The sequence below is a fragment of the Anneissia japonica genome, unplaced genomic scaffold (genome assembly GCF_011630105.1).
Source record: "Anneissia japonica isolate Jap-2015-1 unplaced genomic scaffold, ASM1163010v1 scaffold1764_len714935_cov166, whole genome shotgun sequence".
NCBI classification, from domain to species: Eukaryota; Metazoa; Echinodermata; class Crinoidea; order Comatulida; family Comatulidae; genus Anneissia; species Anneissia japonica.
In genome coordinates this window covers 106474-126377 of record NW_022757468.1, presented here as the reverse complement: position 1 = coordinate 126377, position 19904 = coordinate 106474, and the positions used below count along the sequence as shown (strand labels likewise).

At 30.8% G+C, this 19904-nt stretch overlaps 1 protein-coding gene and 1 long non-coding RNA gene across 2 annotated transcripts; both read right to left on the bottom strand.

The window, feature by feature from the left end:
* Positions 1–7239: 7239 nt before the first annotated feature.
* On the bottom strand, positions 7240–8996 carry LOC117124766. The gene is made up of 2 exons (XR_004448016.1): positions 8953–8996; positions 7240–8049 (listed from the first exon to the last, which is right to left on the bottom strand). It is a non-coding gene; the product is annotated as an uncharacterized LOC117124766 (long non-coding RNA).
* Positions 8997–14395: 5399 nt separating this feature from the next.
* Positions 14396–19791, bottom strand: LOC117124765 (adhesion G protein-coupled receptor L4-like). Its single transcript, XM_033271086.1, has 8 exons — positions 19415–19791; positions 19075–19114; positions 18450–18563; positions 17471–17667; positions 16888–16946; positions 16080–16191; positions 15373–15476; positions 14396–14909 (listed from the first exon to the last, which is right to left on the bottom strand). The coding sequence occupies exons 1-8, from the start codon at positions 19691–19693 to the stop codon at positions 14789–14791; spliced, it is 1026 nt and encodes a 341-aa protein (XP_033126977.1). The 5' UTR covers positions 19694–19791; the 3' UTR covers positions 14396–14788.
* Between the last annotated feature and the right edge of the window lie 113 nt (positions 19792–19904).

Sequence of the window (19904 nt, the reverse complement as noted above, 5' to 3'; positions counted from 1 at the left end):
GGGACTGTAGCCACAAAAGCCCCTTTTATGATAAACTGGTCCTGGACTTTCATCAGACGAATAGACTGATGATTTCCACTGTGTGTACAAAGAGAGATGAAATTGTAAACAACATTAACCCTTTTTAAAGTTTTTCTGTAATTTCTTTTATAATTTCCCCTATTAACATTACACCAAAAACGTTAGGCTTGTAAGGGATACATTCAGCCCCGACTGTGGTCTCCCAATCTCTTGTAGACTAAAGCTGTATCGGCTTTGATAGAATTTGGCCACACTAGGCGCATGGCACCATGTTGTTAAGTTACAAACAGCGTGCGCTCGTATAAATTTTATAACACTGGCATGAACTTTATATTATTTAAAAAGTCACATTATTTTTTTTTTCTGGAAATATTCTTTAAAAACGAAGCGAAGCGAATTTGTAGATGTTGGTCTGGCCCTATATCCGAAAACACCTGTAGTAGGAGGATCTTCACTTTCTCGCCGCTGCTGATTTTCTTCTTTTAAAACTCTTGCCGCTTCAGCAATTAAATATACAATTTCAGGGGGTACACTTAAATGTATGCACTCCCTACATATAGCATCGATTTGATGCCATGCCGGATGAATTAACCCCTTCAACTTCTTACAAATGAACTACCGTACCTCTTTAAGGCGCAAATATATAGTATTCTGATTCTCCTTGTTCATCCCACCTGCCGCGCACCCTATTTCATTTTGCCTGTATAACAGTAACACAGCCCCGGAATTGTTATCCATCGGTGTTTTAGGACAAATGGCTTAAAATAACGAGCTTCTCATATATTGAGAGGCAAGTATTATAGAGGGTTTTGTTTTGGTTATGCTATTTATCCTTTTATTGTTTTTAAACTGTCTTTTGCTTTCCTTTGCTTATGTTTTATATTGTTAATGGGTGCACCATCTAAGTGATGGGTGCCACTGATCTTAAAATGAACCCAATAAATCGTATCGTATAATAGAGGGGGCTATGTTTAAGAAGAAAATTACATTCAGCCCTTAAGACGCGAGATTTTGCTGACCTATCTACGATTCCGTTGTCCTTTTCTGAGAGTGCTGTGCGCATCCATTTCTGCGACTACTTTGTTCGTTTCTGTGAGTAGGTTGTTCGTTTCTGTGAGTGTCTTTTGTTCCTTTTTTGGCTAATACGTTGTACGTTTCTGTGCAAGTCTAACGTTATCCTTTACAGTGTGTACGTTGTAGGTTTCTGCGAGTAGGTTGTTCATTTCTGCGAGTAGGTTGTACGTTTTTGCGAGTAGATTGTTCGTTTATAACTGTATTTTTGGCGGCGATTGCCTTCCATAATAAATCATACTCCAAGTATTGAAATGCACGCCATCGTGTTGGGATTCAATATTTCGACATTAATTGTCATGTTATGTTTTCGTGGAGTACCGTATCATTTTCATTCGACTGGTTCGTAAGACTTTAATTCGTTGACAACGAAAATTAACGTAAACCAGAGTGGTGCGTTAAGTTATCCACGTGACCAAAAAACATGGCCGATTGGTGAGTTTATAAACAACATTTGCGTTAATATAACTTAAATTAAATTTCATAGAATAAAAATTATAATATTTATCCACATGGAGTCAAAAAATAATTGTAGGCTAACAGAATTTCAAAAACTAGATGAAAATATTTTTTTTACGAAAAACTCATACTACCACAAGTTGAAGCAATCTTGATTACGCAACGTGTATCGCGATAACTATACAGCCATTTTGTTTTGTCGAGTATTTACAAGTTTTCTAATCGACTGGTCGTCTTCCTTTTGAGTGGGATTTTACCGCTGCGCAGGTGGGCGTGGCTTAACGAAGAACGACGAGTCGAATACGGCCATTGTAAACAATTACAATTGACGCGTTCGTATTGGTTAAGGGTAACGCGTTACTTATTTTATTTCGGTTTGAAACAAGTTTTGTTTACGTTTCAATTTTATAAAGTTTAATTTTATATAAGGTATGGGTCTCAATAATGGCGAAAATATAATTTTAAATATCTACAAAAAAACATTTCATTGAATTACTTACCTCTCAAAAAACGTAGGTAGGGGTCCGACTGGTCAATCAGGCCTACCCTGGCAGTATGCTTTTACTTTTTGCCGTGGCTAGGGACGGTGGTACCGTATAAATCTATATCAGCAAAAAGGTAAAATTAATTATAGGCTTATCATCCTTTCTTATACGAAAGCTAATACAGTGTCGTTGGCCTAAACGCCTCCTAAATGCAACCAGGGAACAGTTAAATTACTGCATTACAAACATGATATGCATAATACTTCGTTATTTTTATTGAATAGAGACAGTTACTCAATTACGATATATAGGTCCTATAAGCTTTAAAACTATACTTTTATATAAATCTGTAACTAATGCTAGCCTATGCACGGCAAAAGTGCTCATTTATTATTATTATTAATATTAATATTATTAATATTATTAATATTAATATTAATATTAATATTAATATTAATATTATTAATATTATTAATATTATTATTATTATTATTATTATTATTATTATTTAATTTTTTCATTAATTTTGATTGATTTCTTTATCCTACTCCTTATTAAATGCAATAGATTAGTCATACTCAGCAACGGTACAGTTCAACACGGTAGCCTTATTATTAATATGGGTTTTTTTTTTTTTTTCATTGATGTAATCCATCAATCTAATTTCTTCTTCTTTTTTCAAAATGTTGATGATCAGAAAATGAGCTAAAAATATATGAATTGTGAACCTTAAAATGTTTAATTTTTTGCTTAATTTTGATTGATTTCTTTATCCTACGCCTTATTAAATGCAATAGATTAGTCTAGTTTTTTAATGGTCCAGAGTCTCCAATAGTGCATCCACCTATATTTGTAATATCGTAATTTTGTCAATTATCAGATCTTATTTTATTAAGTATTTACATAACGACATGCAATGTATTACCTTCATAATTTTCTAATTATATTTGTACTTTTTGGAGTTGATTTGTTGAGTAGGTCCTTTTAGATTTAATTTCCGATTTCGTTTAGGCCTACCCCCCCCCCCCCACCTCCCTACAAAGCAAAAATAAACCCTCGTACAAAGCAAAATAAAGATAAGCACAAAAAAAGAGGGTGGGGAGGCGAACAAAAGTTAGAGAGGGGGGTTCCAGAAAGTGAGCTAAATCTCTATCTAAGTTCGTCTCCCAAAACACTGTTATCCATGAAACTTTTAATATTATAAATAAAAATTTAACCCTCACGGACCAAATACTGTGCAATGCCCTTGAAAATAAAATAAAAAAAACCCGCTGGGGTAGCCAGCCACAGTAGCGTACAGTTAACTTTTAAACTTTCCCTTTGTGAATTTGAAGACCATGGTTATCGAAAATAAACTTTGGATGTGGCCAGTTTGAATCTTAATAAATCCCTAATATTCGTGTATGTGATTTTGTTTTATATTCATAAAAATATATATCACTTTATAAAGGTATGTTAAGATTCTAATGAAAAAAGAAAAATAATTAATAGGTCTAATAATGCGGAAAATAATAATAACAATAGTAATAGTAGTAATGAAAAAAAACAAAATTATTAATGATAATGATATTAAAATTAATATATTATTATTATTAATATTAAAATAATAATAAATATAATGATAAATACTTCGGCAAAGCACGGAAAAATTCTAAGCATGGGAAAATACCAAAGTGACGGCAAGAAAATAAACAGTGCAAAAAGATAGGAAAAATATATGCAAGAAAAAAGGGGAAAAAAATCAGAACAAACACAATGGCTTTTCGCAGTACTGCTGGGAAAAGCCAATAATAACACTAATAATAATAATAATAATAATAATAATAATAATAATAAAATATAATATATATAATAATAATATGATATAATTGGGGTATCATTTAAGTATCATTTGGTAATTCTGTATCATTTGGGTAATTCCGTGTATTATTTGAGTAGATCGTCAGAATGCCCAGACTGCAGCCTTGTCCCATAATTTAGCTAAGAGGAGTGGTAAATTAGGTCGTGTTCTCACTTATTTGGATGTAGCCAGTTTGAATCTTAATAAATCCCTAATATTCGTGTATGTGATTTTGTTTTATATTCATAAAAGTATATACATCACTTTATAAAGGATGTTAAGATTATAATAAAAACAAAAAACACCAAATAATTAATAGGCCTAATAATGCGGATAGTAATAACAATAGAATAGTAGCAATAAAAAAAAAAACTAATAATATTATTAATAATAATGAAAATAATAATATTAAAATAATAATAATAATAATCGACTGTTTTTGTTTTAATTTATATTTATAATAATAATAATAATAATAATAATAATAATAATAATAATAATAATAATAAAATATAATATATAATAATAATTATAATATAATTGGGCTCATTTGGGTAATTCTGTATCATTTGGTAATTCTGTATCATTTGGGTAATTCCGTGTATTATTTGAGTAATTCGTAAGAATACTGCAGGCTTGCACCATAATTTAGCTAGTGGCGGACCATCAAGGCAAGCTAGGTATGCAGTGCATACCTAGGCTAAAACAAATAAAAAATATATATAAAGTAGTACAATTTCTTAGTCAGAATCTTCTATACAAACCTTAATTTTTCGAGTGGATTGCTACAGTTCATTGGAATTTCAAATTTTTTCAATTTTTGGCCTACTTTGGTATCTAGGATAAGTCACATTTGGCCTATCGCATCGTATTCTCAGCTGCTTAGAATTTCCGTATGGTGAGTCGATGGGAGTCAGAGCATATCCTACAACAGTTAAATTTGCTATTGTGACAACCATGTGGTGCAACAGAATAGCCAATTTAACACTGGAATGGAAGCGTGCTTCCAAGAGTTTATACAAATACTGTTGAAAAATATAATTTACCATACAACTTAAAAATAAAGACACAAATTCATAATTTAAAATTTGTTATTTACAATGCGTTTGAAGTATAAACACTGCAGTGATAAGTGCTAAAACAATTTCTGTTATTGTCATTTTACTATATGCCTTAATGCATTTTGCTATATATTAAATTTGAGAAATGTTGATGTCATTACCTATAATGGAGATATTATGCTTAATTGCATTATTATTCAGATTGATGCTTGATAAATCAGTGATCGTGTTTGTTCCACCACCATCTTAATACGCGTTGTATTTTACTTATTCTGTAACAGGCCTCGCCGGACGATGATCCTCAGTTGACATGACACCCACCACCCCACCCCACTTCCCCGCACCACTTTTTGCAAAAGTTATATATAATAAACATTTCTACCAGGGTGTATTTGAGCATGTGTAGAACTTGCCTTAAAGAACCAAAGATCCCAGTCAGGCGTGCAGTGCGAGATCAGTGAACTATATCCTAGTACAAGTCCTTGGTAGACCATGACATGTTTTTGTTATATTTCAACAGAAGCCGATGAAGCTTAAGGAAAAAATCTATGATTCCAATAGAACAAATTACTATGTGGTGGTCAAGAAGATTTTAATTCCTTCACACTAAATCTGTCATTTTGTCCAAGAGGTTGTACTAGCATACTCTGCTTTCATTATAGAACCTGCAGCACTAATACACAAGTAGTCAAACACCACCATTTCCAACTCTGCAGAGTATCTACACAATTCAGCCAACATTCTATACCCACGAATCCTGTTCCTAATGCAGTAAATCCTCTTTGGCCTTTGGGTGCAAGTTCATTACATTGTTCTTAAGAATGGTCACGTGGGTTCATCAATGACTGAAGAAACGTTTTAATCTTTTTCATAAGATAATAAATTAATAAAACAATTTCCCCTTGAACAATTTAAGCATTGTACTCGTCCAAATCTTTTGCAGCCAGAAATTAACTCAAGTCAACTGATGACCCTTTCCTCAACCCATGAAATTTTAATTATTGCTTTTATTCTTGTAGTACACACATTTGTTTTCTGCAATCATTCAATTATGTCTCTCCACTGTTTTTGGCATTTTTTATTTTGTGTAAAGATATACATTTTCAATACTGTTGAAATGAAATTGGAATGTTTTAACCTAAAAAATCTGTATAACAAATCAGTAAAACTCATAATGGCCATCACACCGATTAATAGGGGTTTATACTGACAGAATTATGTACTTTCTCTTTTCTTAATTATGTACACAAGCAAACTAGTATCATTGATATTGACCTACTATATTTGACTCGAACTGAAAGCTCGAAATATGTAATTCCAGCAACTTTGTATATATGGATGATAATGATCAGGTGGAACGAAAAATGTTATTAATTCATTCTTAGTATAATACAAATTAAATTATACTGTGATGTTTATAGGCAGTTAAAAAGCCCATAGCTTGCAGCGATGAACATAAATGAATGGGTTATTTTTGGCTATGTTTAGTATTCACAGTATTTTAGTGATAAATGTGGTTTTCCTAATGGTACTGTATTTAAACACGACTTCGTTTAGACAGTCATAAATTCATTTAAGATGAAAAAGTGTGTAATGGGTCTCCTATTTTGAGTTCTCATCCCAGAAGACGGGTCTACAAATTTAACTATAGGCAAGGATGGCAGGAACGCGTGTATATCCAACAAAGACAAATTTAGGACTGGACGTTAGGACCGTCTTTTTTTTTTCGGGGCCATAGTGAGTGACAATATGCATGAAGCCAAGCTCACACTATTTTAGAGTTTGAGAGAGCAGCTTAGCTTAGTCGGCTAATCTGGTGGTAGCCACTGTGTGTGCGCTGAACCGTGGAGATCTCTAGGTCCCCGCTTCAATTTCCATCGCTGCCTCTCCTTGTGTTTCAGCTAGAGGGCTGAAATACAAGTTACAATAGCGCACCGTCTTTCGGATGAGACGTTTAAGCCGTTGGTCCCGTGTGCATTTATGGCCCATGCGCACGTTAAAGAACAAAGTACACTCTTCGGAAAAGAGTAGTGGATTGTCTCCCGGTGTACTGTCCAATCACCACCTGAAGGACCCCACTGGAAATAAGTCTTCTTCTAGACTTTCGTGGGCTGTCCTTGGTGTTTACACCGAATAAATCCAACCCAATCCAATTCAGAGTTGGACTATACCACCAATCCTACGAATCAAGCAATTCATTACAATTTTGGTCTGAAACCTTCACCAATGTGTTATCTATTATAGCCTCTATAAAAAGTAATTGTGGTGCATTTTCTTTATTCATAAAAGAGTAGTCAGTGGCTCCTTTTTCATATTGCTATAATCTTGCATTGAAACATAATTAATACAATCATCCGAATAATCAGAAAACGCCTACTTTTTTTACAATAACTTTAAGAATTATATGTTTCTTATCAGTCTCATTAAATTTAGCATCTTGAAGTCACAAAAGTTACTTAAGTGTAGGCTACGCTTTTGAACAGTCCTCTTTGCGAAGTACTGCGCACAAAGATTAGTTTTGTGGCTACCTAGTTACCAAAACACATCAACTTCAAACGACAAAGCACGGCATGAGATGATGCCAAAAGATTGACCATCAAGATTTAACAGATAATCGGTTGAAATTGATAACGTTTTAAATATGCAGTTCCCACTTAAATTTGGCCAGTTTATTATTTAAAATATGGCGTTGGTGTCGTCTCTCGGCTTTACTGGATTTTATAAGTTAATCTTTTGACGAGAACATTCACTTTTTTGCAAAGTAGTTTAAGCAGTAATAGCAGAACTGAAAATATGAATGTGATTACTCTTAACCAATTCCACGCTGCTGCCTGTTTCACGTCAGTAACGCGTTTCGTTGGATAAAGATGTATTTCAAGTTTTTCTAAGACTGTCGGGTCTTTAAGACGTTAAAAATTTGTCATACACCTCCCATACGATCCCATTTTATCAAACCGGGTACGTCCACAAAAAGAACTTCATCTAATTATCGAGTTTGATCTGATGCCGTATTGATAGTAGACGTCTCTGTAGCTTGTGATGAGCGTTTCGACATTTTAATGTCCACTTTCACTAGTTGCTTATTACGGATTAGTTTCAACATTTTTTTGACCTGAAAAATATATTAAAAAAAGATAAACTAAGTTCTATTTTATGTATAAATTACCAGAAGGGACCCGTCACAAGATTCTGTTGGTTAGACCAAAGAACTTAAATAGCAGAAGAATGAGCTGCTCCGCGTATTTGCATTAAAATCGATGGAACATTCGCCCTCTTGCGGTTGCAGTAAAATTTAAACATTTTACTAAGTGGAGAAACTAAAGGAAACAAGCGAACAAAGCAGCTCCTTTATTATTTTTATATAGCGCCGCCGCGCGGTTGCAGTAAAATTGCTCTCCTTGTACCCACAATGCCTTTTGAACGGATGTTCCACTATATTGGGAAGCTGCTTTATCTTCTGCTATTTATTATCTTTGGTTAGACTTATTGTCATTGAAAATAGTCATACATTATTTTTACTTCTGTCTTGGAGCAACAGAACTGTTTTGATATTGCATTTTAGCACCATATATTTTTTTTAATTGATCAGAGCGCTTATGGGATTTACAGTTTAGAAATATAAAAAAAAAAAACATTATTCTTTAGTCATATATAAGTACAGTACTATCAGGGTATTATATTACTGAGAACAAAATTCTGACTTTCTCTACTCCGTGGTTGTTATATTGTATAATTGCATTTTGTGCAATTTGTCTTTCTTTCATACATACAATATTATTTGCTATATCTTATGGCGCAGTGGTACGTGTACGTAGCCAGTAAAGTTAATTAAAAGTGTTATATTAATACAAATTACCTAATACATGTGACTTCACCGTCATCTGTTCCGCATTTAATTTCCAATTTTTGTAGATTTAATTCCATACACTTTCAAGTGTGTTTCTCTGATTTCCTGAATTTCGGATATTTAAAATCGATGATCGAATTGATGTGTTTTAATCAGTGTAATACTTACCTCGTTGTTATCCAGGCAGTGAAAGAGAAATATGAATAAGCCCTAGAAAAGAAAATATATTTTATAACTTGTAACTTACGTTTTATAATTATTTCAGAAAGTAAATGTTTTTTAAATTATAATTTGAATTAATATTATATTGAATATGAAAACATTTGAAAAACTTCCTAGCAAAGAAAGCATTATTATACAAACTATTACAACGATGTGAACACTGTCGTTACTTTTAATGTCAGAAAATTATGTCAATACAATGTCGCAGAGTGCTATGGTATTTGTCATAGGATATATATATATATAAGATGTGTATAAGAGACAGGCCTAGACTAGGCCTTCCTAGGCTAGCCTTAAGTAAGAGAACTGTATCACAAAATAATAATTAGGCATTAAATAGGCCTGGGCCTGGGCCCAGCAACAAAACAAGTCATTTCGACAAGATGTCATTCGTATCAATCAGCCCTTCACGAAAAGTTCCTTTATATAATGTTATACTGTACAGATGTAATCTAATGAATTATGGATACATCTGTCTCTTATACACATCTAGATGTGTATAAGAGACAGGCTTAGAACCGTAAACACAATCTAATAACTAGACTTACTATGTCTGTTTGAACAACAAATCATATAGGGCTTCTCTCCATTGCTTTAATAAGAAATGAAGTTGAAATTGCAACAAAAAGAAAAGTCGTTAAAAGGTATAAAGTAAAAAAAAACACGGAAAACCAATATAATTTTAATGAAGTGGAAAAAATGAAGAGGAAAAATAAAACAAGTTCACCGCGACGTTATTAGTGAGACTTTTCTGCAATGGTAATAGGGAGGTACATTGTGACTCATAACCATTTCCGCGCTATATGAGCCGACATTGCATAGGAAAGTGAATTTTCAGTTCATAGCGCTTCAATTACTAAAAGCAAAAATTGTTTATGCATATTACGGTAGTTTTGAGTTTAACCTAGCTGTAACTGGTTTAAGCGCTTTAGAAAACGCAAATTGCATTTAAATAATTTAACCAACAGTCAACAAAAAATCTTTAAATGGTTCTTATATCCACACCCTACTGCGGATCGTCACCAACATTGGATCATTTCTTCATTTCACCATGAAAAACTATTTTGCAAAGTTTCATTTTATCCATCTATAACTGGGACGTAAGCAATTTAAATCACCCTCAAATTTACACCCTAACCTGGATCAACCCTACACATAATAATATCTTTCTTGTAACTTGAATTAAACTTTCCCGAAAGTTTCATTCAGATCAGTTGACCCGTTTTTGAAATATCTGGTCTGGGACGTTTCCTTTAAATGGTCATCATATCCACACCCTACGCCGGAATCATCACAAAAATTTAGTCATTTGTTTACTGGATCTTTACAAACAATTATAGAAAGTTTCATTTACTTCCATTGAAAACCTTTTATACATATTTACGTCTGGGATCTCAAAAAATTAAATGGTCCTGAGATCTACACTCACTCCGGATCGTCACAAAAATTTAATAATTTCTTTACTCGAGCTTGACAAACTGTTATACAAGGTTTAAATTATACCCATTGATTTTTTTAAAGATATATTTAGCTCTGGGTCCTCAAAAATTTACACTCTTCAACGGATCGTCACTAACACATAATAATTTCTTCCTTATAACTTGGTTAAACTTTTTCCGAATGTTTCATTCAGATCAGTTGATACGTTTTTGAAATATGTGGTCTGGGACGTTTTCCTTTCAGTGGTCCTTAGATCCATACCATACTGCGGATCGTTAAAACATTTTAATCATTTTTGTACTAGACCTTTACAAAATATTATAGAATGTTTCATTTAGACCCATTTGTTTTGTTTTAAGAGATATTAAGGTCTGTTACCTCAAATATTGAAAAGACCCTCAATGTTACACCCTTCACTGAATCGTCACAAACACATAAACATTTCTTCCTTGTAACTTGATTATAATAATAATAGGCCTAATAATAATAATAATAGGCCCATAATAATAATAGGCATAATAATAATAGTAATAGTAATAATAGAAAATAATAATAATAGTAATAATAGTAATGATAGTAATAATAATAATAATAATAGTAATAATAATAATAATAATAATAATAATAATAATAATAATAATAATAATAATAATTATAATAGGTTTACCATACCAAGATAACCAGCACCACAGTTGACAAAAATACAAATATGCTACCACTATCGGCGGAGAGCCAGCATCTAACGATATACAAAACAATAAAAAAAAAAAGGATAAACAAGATACAAGATACAATATTCTATATTTGTCAAAAACAAAACAAAATATTATTGACATGTATGGATACATCGTGTACTTACAAAAAATTCATGAGGGAGTCTGTGATAATGAGTTAAGTCTGACTAACGCAAGTGTACTGCATGATTTTAATAGGCGTACTTTTCTGTTGGCTGAAAAAGCGGATCTGGCAGGATTGAATCTAGATGATAGCAACATTATTCCTTGGTCTAGCTAGAGGTCACAGGTTCTAGCACTTTTTCATACAACTGATAAGGAACATTTTTCGTTGAAGAGCTATAATGCTCAGTATGATTATATCATTTGCTCTTTGTTTGAACGATGTTTGTACCATTTATATCTACCTTTAATGTTTTGAAATGTAGGTTATAGAATCTTTCAATTATGGATTCCTTTACCAATCATTCTTAATGTGTAATATTTTAAATTCCAATTGAAGATTATATGTGTTTTAATGCGCCTATGAGCAAATTTATTATTTGGATAAATGGCTCAATAAAAATGCTTTTATAATAATAATAATAATAATAATAATAATTATTATTATTATTATTATTATTATTATTATTATTATATATATATATATATATGTATATATAATATATATGTATATATAATATTAAAATTGAGTCTACTGTTTAGCACCGTAAACACGGTAATGGTTAGAGACAATGGTTGGAGACTTATATAGCGCATAATACATGGTCTCTATGCGCTCGGGACTAGATCTGTCTCTTATACACATCTAGATGTGTATAAGAGACAGATATATAGGCCTATATATGTTATTGCACAAATATTTTGAGAGTTCACATTCATGTATAATAGTACTATTATCAATAATCTTACACTTCCGTTGAACGATATCGTCTATTAAATATTCCATAACTGCAGACGACAATAACGAAAGGAGAAGCTGAAATGATTTAAGTTATACCAAAAAAGCTCTTTAATTCTAATCGATGTACTTTATGTTGATACGACATAATAATCGATGCAAAGCAGTTGCGTAAGCCTTACAAATGTATAATTGAACATGACAAAAAGAAAAACAGTCTCATAAATATAACTTGCTCATTTGCAATACAGATACAATTTATTAACTTAAGCATAGAATTCAATTGAAAATAAAACCGTGTGTACTCTGCATTTCTGGATAATGATCCAAATAATAAAAACACTTCTGATGGCTGGAAGTGCCCCTTTTCCGCTGTAAAATTTATGGGTAAGCAATTTTTAAATACGCATTTTCTATGTTCAAATTGACCATAATTAATGTTAATTCAAAATGTGCAAGTTAATTTCAAAACAATTTTTTAAAATTTTGTTATGGTGAGTTTCATGGGAAAATACATCTTTAATATTGAACTTTTCTAATTACAAATTGTAACTGATGAAATGCTCTGCGTGCAGACAATTACATTGCATATGCGATATTGTTTATTATAGCTGACTGATGTTCTGGCAATAGTCTACGTGAAGTAAATTAATTATATTTATGTAATCTTTAATAATAGTATAAACTTACCCCACCCAACAGCACTGAAGGAATAAAAACATTTTTGTGTAAGATGGTAATTCCTTGAGGTCATATACAGATGAATACTCTCAACTAACATCCACATCAAGGCTGACGTATAGCAATAATGAATTGCGACCGCCATCGTGTTGCATATACCCTGAAACAGATAGGATCAGAAGCAATAAACAGCTTTCATGTATATGTTATATACCAATTTGCATATTATATGCCATTTTACTGATAAAGATAATAACAACGGTAACAACAAAAGCAACAACAACAACAACAATAATAATTATAATAATAATAACAATACTAATAACAATCAAATTAATACATGCTAATATTATTAATATAAATAATCCTAATAAATGTTATATTAGTGGTAATAATAATTTAATTTTAACAAGGGCCTTTCTCTTGCATGTTGAATGCGACACAAAACACAATATTCAGAGCTTTCATGGTAAATATAATACCTAATTCAATATTCAATATTTAGCTAACATAATGTTATGTCTTAATCTAAACCTCGCTTTTGTTTACGTAACCGAATGAATATAAATATACAAATTACGTTTCAATCAATCTAAATTCTACATGTATTGGAAAACCTTTGTTAAGTTAACATGGGATAAAACATCTGATTTATTTATTATTATTATTATTATTATTATTATAATTATTATTATTATTATTATTCATGGTATATTTTATTCAAAACGATACAAAAAGGAGAAAGCAATTGACAAAAAGTGAATTGTAGCCAAGGCTAAATTGCTCACAATTTACAATAAATTAAAAATTAAGAAAAAGGCATTAAAAATTCACAAACATTTAAAAATTTTAAAGAGAATATAAAAATATAGCATATATTGAGAAAAAAAAAGTGATAACAATAAAGACAACAGGATAAAAATACAAATTTACAAACTCGTGTAAAAATCGATTAAATAAATATTGCAATAATTATTAAAAAAAATTACCATAAAAGTGAGTGATCAGGATGAGTAGGACAAATGAAATAACAAATTTGTTTTGCTTTTAGGAATCATGATATTGTTGCTTCGTTTCAAATTAAATCTTTTCTGGACATCAAGTTAATTATTATTGTTATAATTATATTAATCGTTATTAAATGTTATATTATCGAATTGAGTAATCTTGTGAAGTACGGGATAGGACTATTCTTACATCTATTCGTTTCGCTTTTAGGTATCGTTATTTTATTGCTTCGTCTCAAATTATATCTTCCTGTACAATTCTCTCTTCAGGAAGCCACTGTCGAAATTCTGGGTGATTGTACAGTTGTTTGGCAAATCTTGTGCATATCATAACTCGGCGATCGGCAAGTTTTTCAAGTTTAACTATAGCAAGTGCTTGGTCGTAATTATTATATTGGTTTCCAATGATTATACGAATCGCTCGTTTCTAGAGATTTAAAACAGGTTAAACATTTTCACTGTCTCTTTTATTTTTTGTTATTTATTAAACTTACTTAACTTTTAGTTACGTTTTTTTTTTTTTTAATTTTTTGTTACTTTTTTTTTTTTTTTTTTTTTTTTTTTTCAAGCTGCCACTGAAAAGTGAAATGACAAATTAATTATCATGACAGATTTAGACTCTTTTATTCATCGTCACATACATACATGGTATTCAGTCTCCATGTGATACCTTCAGTTAAATACAAAGGATACTGCACAACAAAAAAGTCATACAATAAGATGAGATAAAGAAACATAAAATATAAAAATTCTTGTAAAAATACAAACTGTACATATTTTTTTTTTTGGAAATTTTCTCGGCGTTATTAAAAATATTAAAAAGTCCGAGAGAGTTTAAGGTGCATTTGAATACTTCGATAAGTCAATTATTAATTAAATTATTATTATTTTAAAAAGGTAAAAATTACAACTTAACTATTTATATATAAGCATTTAAATGGGACAAAAGTTCATTAATATGCCAGTTATTGCACTTTAAAAAAAAACTATTACATTACCGTATGTTATTGACACTGAAACTATTTAAACAATATTACCTCGTTCTCTGTTTTATCAATTCCAACCAGAAACAAAAAATGTGCTGATGCTAGTGCCACGCACAAGCAGAAGTGTACTTTTATAACAAATGTCTTGCGTAACCTACAGATAGAAATGACAGGTTAATGCTTATGTGTTTAGTAGGTCTATATGAAAATATATATAGCTTAACAATTTATTTTATGATATATTTCAATTCAATTCCTTACAACATCGCCAGGTTGATGCAGTGAGGAGTTTTATTTAAAAGATGGTTCAATTATATAAACAAGTATTTGTTATGATAGTATGTAGACGTTCATACCAGTGTTAGCTCTGCATAATAAGACGCATTTATGGCTTCGGATGTGCCACTGCCATAAAGCATACTGAATAAATATAATCAGTACGGTACATCTCAACTCGCATGCGTAAAATATCAGTAAATTGTAATGAATTTATTTTATGTTTGAAAGAATATTTGTGATGTTTCTTGAAGTATGGTGATAAAACAGTAATGTAGTGTGGTACGCGAATGCGTGTGATGAAGAAATATGTGTATTATGTCGATTGATTCACAACGTACCCAACATAAACGAAAATGCACCCAGCAGCAACAAGGCAAAACAGTGACAGGCTTAGAACAACCACAGACAAAATTGAAGTGGACTTATCAGCTGCTAAATCAGCCTGTATGTGCACATGAAAGAAATAATTTCATGAAATATTATTAACAAAAGTCATGATTTAAAATATACATAGGCCTATGCCACTACCCACATATACTATCTACTACATAACTGTTATAGTCTCAATCAATCTGGTATTCGTCTCTGTGTCCCTCAAACAAAACATTTCACTTGAGTCGATCTTTCATCTCTATCTCAAGTTATGTTTTCAACAGTATAGTTTGCACTAAGTGTTTGGATGTGGTGTGCCAACCTGTGTGGTATTATTTTTGTAACCAATTATCTATTTTGTAATTACGTAATTTCATATTTAAATTATTTTTAATGCCGCTGTAAAACAAATTTCTGTATTAGTTCAATCAAGTGTTCTGAATCTTGTACAGTATATTCCAATTGTAAAACATGAATAAATTCTGTATTCTTCACGACAACGACATCGTCACATGTTCACAAACTGAAATCTTGAACCGACTAACAGTTTACTAAAATCCTCTGCATTTTAAGATATTATTTAAGTTACTTGATAGTAACTTAGGTATGAATAGTGGAAAAGCACCTGGTGATAATTAAACACTTTCGTTCCGAGTACACCATGAATACGTACCGTGGATTTCAGAGCGAACAACACTGTGAAGCTCGTTAGATGGTTACACCTGCAGATGGTGCTTGACGAGTTACTGAAACTGACGAAGCAACCATGTGTCGACCACGTGTTACTGATATAAGAAACGTAATTTTATAAACAATAATTAATGGAGTTTAATAATTTCATCAAACATGTAGTGGCCTCGCCCTTGGTCCATTTACAATAATTTATTTTTATCACAACCTGAAATCTTAGAGAAGAGACTCTGGCCAACTTGGAGGTTCAGAGTGATCTTTGGAATTATCCAACGAGATCTTTCGGTCACAGACCTTTATCAAGTTATGATATATAACATACATACATATATAATATATATATACATATATATACACACATATATATACAGTATATATATATATATATAAATATATGTGTTTGTATATATATATGTATATATATTATATGCATGCATGCATTACATTGAACAGGTTTATATATATATATATATATATATATATATATGCATATTGATACAAACTATTCATAAAGGAGTAATTGTATACGTTATAGGCTTACAGTACATATATAAATATATATATATATACAGTATATATATATATATGTGTGTGTGTGTATGTATATGTATATGTATATATATATATGCATGCATGCATTACATTCAACAGGCCTATATATATATTTATATATATATATATATATGTATATATATATATATGCCTATTGATACAAACTATTCATAAAGGAGTAATACGTTATAGGCTTACCGTACTTTTATTTGAGTATTGCAGTGCACAATGTTACTTACGGAGAAGGGTTATTGTCCCAAAAAACGCAATATGCATCATACTGATCTGTGTCCAACACCTATAAGGAATTGTATATACCATCATATATTCTGGTTTTTTTTTGGTTTTTTTTGGCCAATATTTTGGCATGATAATGTCATGGGACATGTCGCTTCCAATGCACATTATGCGTGCGCAAACCAAAGATTTATCACATACACTTAGCATAATTGGAAAACATCTTAAGTATAATAGCTTTGATTTACGGCACTTTAACTAAAAGATACGGCATTTTATGGCGATACTTAAAGGAAGTGATTTTCTTGGTGGAATATATTTACTGTATTATAAAAAGGGTTATTATCGTGATTAATGAGATCATCATAGAAATAGATATGGCGCCTTTAATACGTTCGCGCCAAGTAAGATTCTTAGACTACTCCATCAAGATCAATTCATTTTAAGAGCAGAATATCGATGTAGAAATAGAAAAGTAAAAATAGAATCAAGACTAACAGTAACGAAAGATTATGAATTTATTTTATGAAATTATTCTGATATATGCAAGCAAAAAGCATTTCAAATACAAAATTTAGAACACACCTCAAAAATTTCAAAATCGATTTCAATATAAGATTTTTCGCTAATCTGTATCTTCGTATTGTTTGATACTAATTGAATGCTAACGATGATTGCCACTCTGGTAGCCTCTGAATATTGTAACTCAGTGAAGTTCGATGGTGTCCTTATACGATCACTACTTTCAGATATGACTTCTGAAGATATATAAACAACCACATCTAGCAAAAAATAACCCATAATTATTATAATATCTTTACTTTCATATTATAAATACATTATTATTTAACATTATTATTATTATTATTATTATTATTATTATTATTATTATTGTTGTTGCTGTTGCTGTTGTTGTTGTTGTTCTGATTATATATCCTTCCACTGGCCTTTTTTGTTTGTTTTTAGTTTAGTTTTTTGTTTTGTTTTTTGGGGTTTTTTGTTTTGTTTTTTTGTTTGTTTGTGTGTTTGTTTTGTTTTGTTTCGTTTTGCTTGTTTTTGCACAGAATTTTCCTAACAGGCAATTTAGTCACTTTCCATGCTTGGATCTTCGGGTGTGAATTTGAGGGTCATTTAAATTGCTAAGGTCCCAGGCCTAAATATCTCTAAAAACTTATCTAGATCTAAATGAAACTTTTCATAATAATTTGTGATGGCCTAATGAAGAAAAATTACATATTGGTGGCAATATAGGGTTTGAAGAATAATAAAAACCGAGGTTAAATTGAACTATATAAACATAATTTTCTTTTTCTAAGGCGTTAAAGCAGCTGCAGCTTAGTTGAACTCAAAATTACCATGAATTGAATGAATTATTTTAATAATAATAACAATTATTATATCATATTTTATTTATGTAATAATAATAATAATAATAATAATAATAATAATAATAAAAATAATAATAATAATAATAATAATAATAATAATAATAATAATTATTATTATTATTATTATTATTATTATTAACATTACCATTGTATGATTCATTTCTCAATCCACTTACCATTAACACCAGGGATCGCAGATTGTGGTAAATAAATTCTCGTAGTATAATCTCCGCCTGAAATGTCTATTGTAGTAGATTTATTCACCTCCACAATATATTCTTCTGCTACAACTAAATAATAATGATATAACCTTTCAATATTAAAGGCAAATTTGCATTATAAAAGTATATTTGAATGACAGAACGAATGAAGTAGAGTTTATTTGCACACAGTTGCATGTTATTTTTATCAACGTATAATATAATAATAATAATAATAATAATAATGACGATGACGATGATGATGATGAATAATGATAATAATAATAAATAATAATAATAAATAATAATAATTATTATTATTATTAATATTATTATTATTATTATCATCATCATCATCATTATTATTATTATTAATTTAATTTAATATATATTAAACGGAATTGTTCTGTTCTATGTCAGTACTTCGAAAGGATTAGAGCTGTTCAAAAAAGTGAGAACAATTGCCTGTAATAGAATTTCAATTCACCAAAATATCAATATGGTTTTGTCACGTATTATCTCCGGTGAATTACAATTGTAAAAAATACTATTAATTAAAACATAAAACTCTAACTATTATAGATTTTTAAACGTGGCCTACCTTGTGTGCACTCACTTCCATGTCTAGAGTTGTCACTATACTGAAAGCAACCATCATTCACTCAATGGTAAATTATAATAATAGTATTCATAAAATTAATAATAATAATAATAATAATAATAATAATATTTCTTTTATGTATCTATTTTTGGTAAAGAAGGAATATTTCACGCATTAGTACTGCTAATGATAATGGTAATGAAGATAATGAAGATGATGATGATGATGATGATGAAGATAATAATAATAAACATAAATAAAAATATACTTGATAATATAATAATAATAATAATAATAATGATAATAATAATAATAATTTTAACTGTCAGTCATCACACACCTCGCTATATAAAATGCTCAATAATTCTTCATTGTCCCCAGTTGCATGGTGTGAGCTGTAACACGGGCTCTGTGTAGTTGCAGTCGGGTGCATTTCCTTATTGGCTGTTGTCATTGTGTTTGCGCCTAATGTACCGGGAGGTCTTAAAGTAGTCCTGCTCGTTTCTATACTACTCCCATGTTGACTGGCACTTACAGAACCCATTGATGTCGCTGGCAGAAAAGTGGTCAAACTCGATTCTATGCTACTTAAATGTTGGCTGACACTTGAAGAAGCCATTGACGTAGCTTGCTGAAAAGTGGTCAAACTCGATTCTATACTACTTCCACGTTGACTGACACTTACTGAATATCTTTCTGTTGTGGTCAGAATGTCCTGTATACCTAGACAATTGGAAGGACAGAGCCCGAATAAAATTATCAATGTCAGATTAGCATAATTCTTGAATAAATTTTGGCAGTACACATGGATACACGTGCATTAGGACGGC

Excerpts from the sequence above, each read along its gene's own strand:
- LOC117124765 (XM_033271086.1), bottom strand. The coding sequence starts at position 19,693 with ATGGCTTCTTCAAGTGTCAGCCAACATTTAAGTAGCATAGAATCGAGT. Across the intron at positions 17,668-18,449 it reads TGCGATCCCTGGTGTTAATG|ATGTGGTTGTTTATATATCT; the intron begins GTAAGTGGATTG and ends ATTTTTTGCTAG. Across the intron at positions 16,947-17,470 it reads TCGATTTTGAAATTTTTGAG|GTGTTGGACACAGATCAGTA; the intron begins GTGTGTTCTAAA and ends AATTCCTTATAG.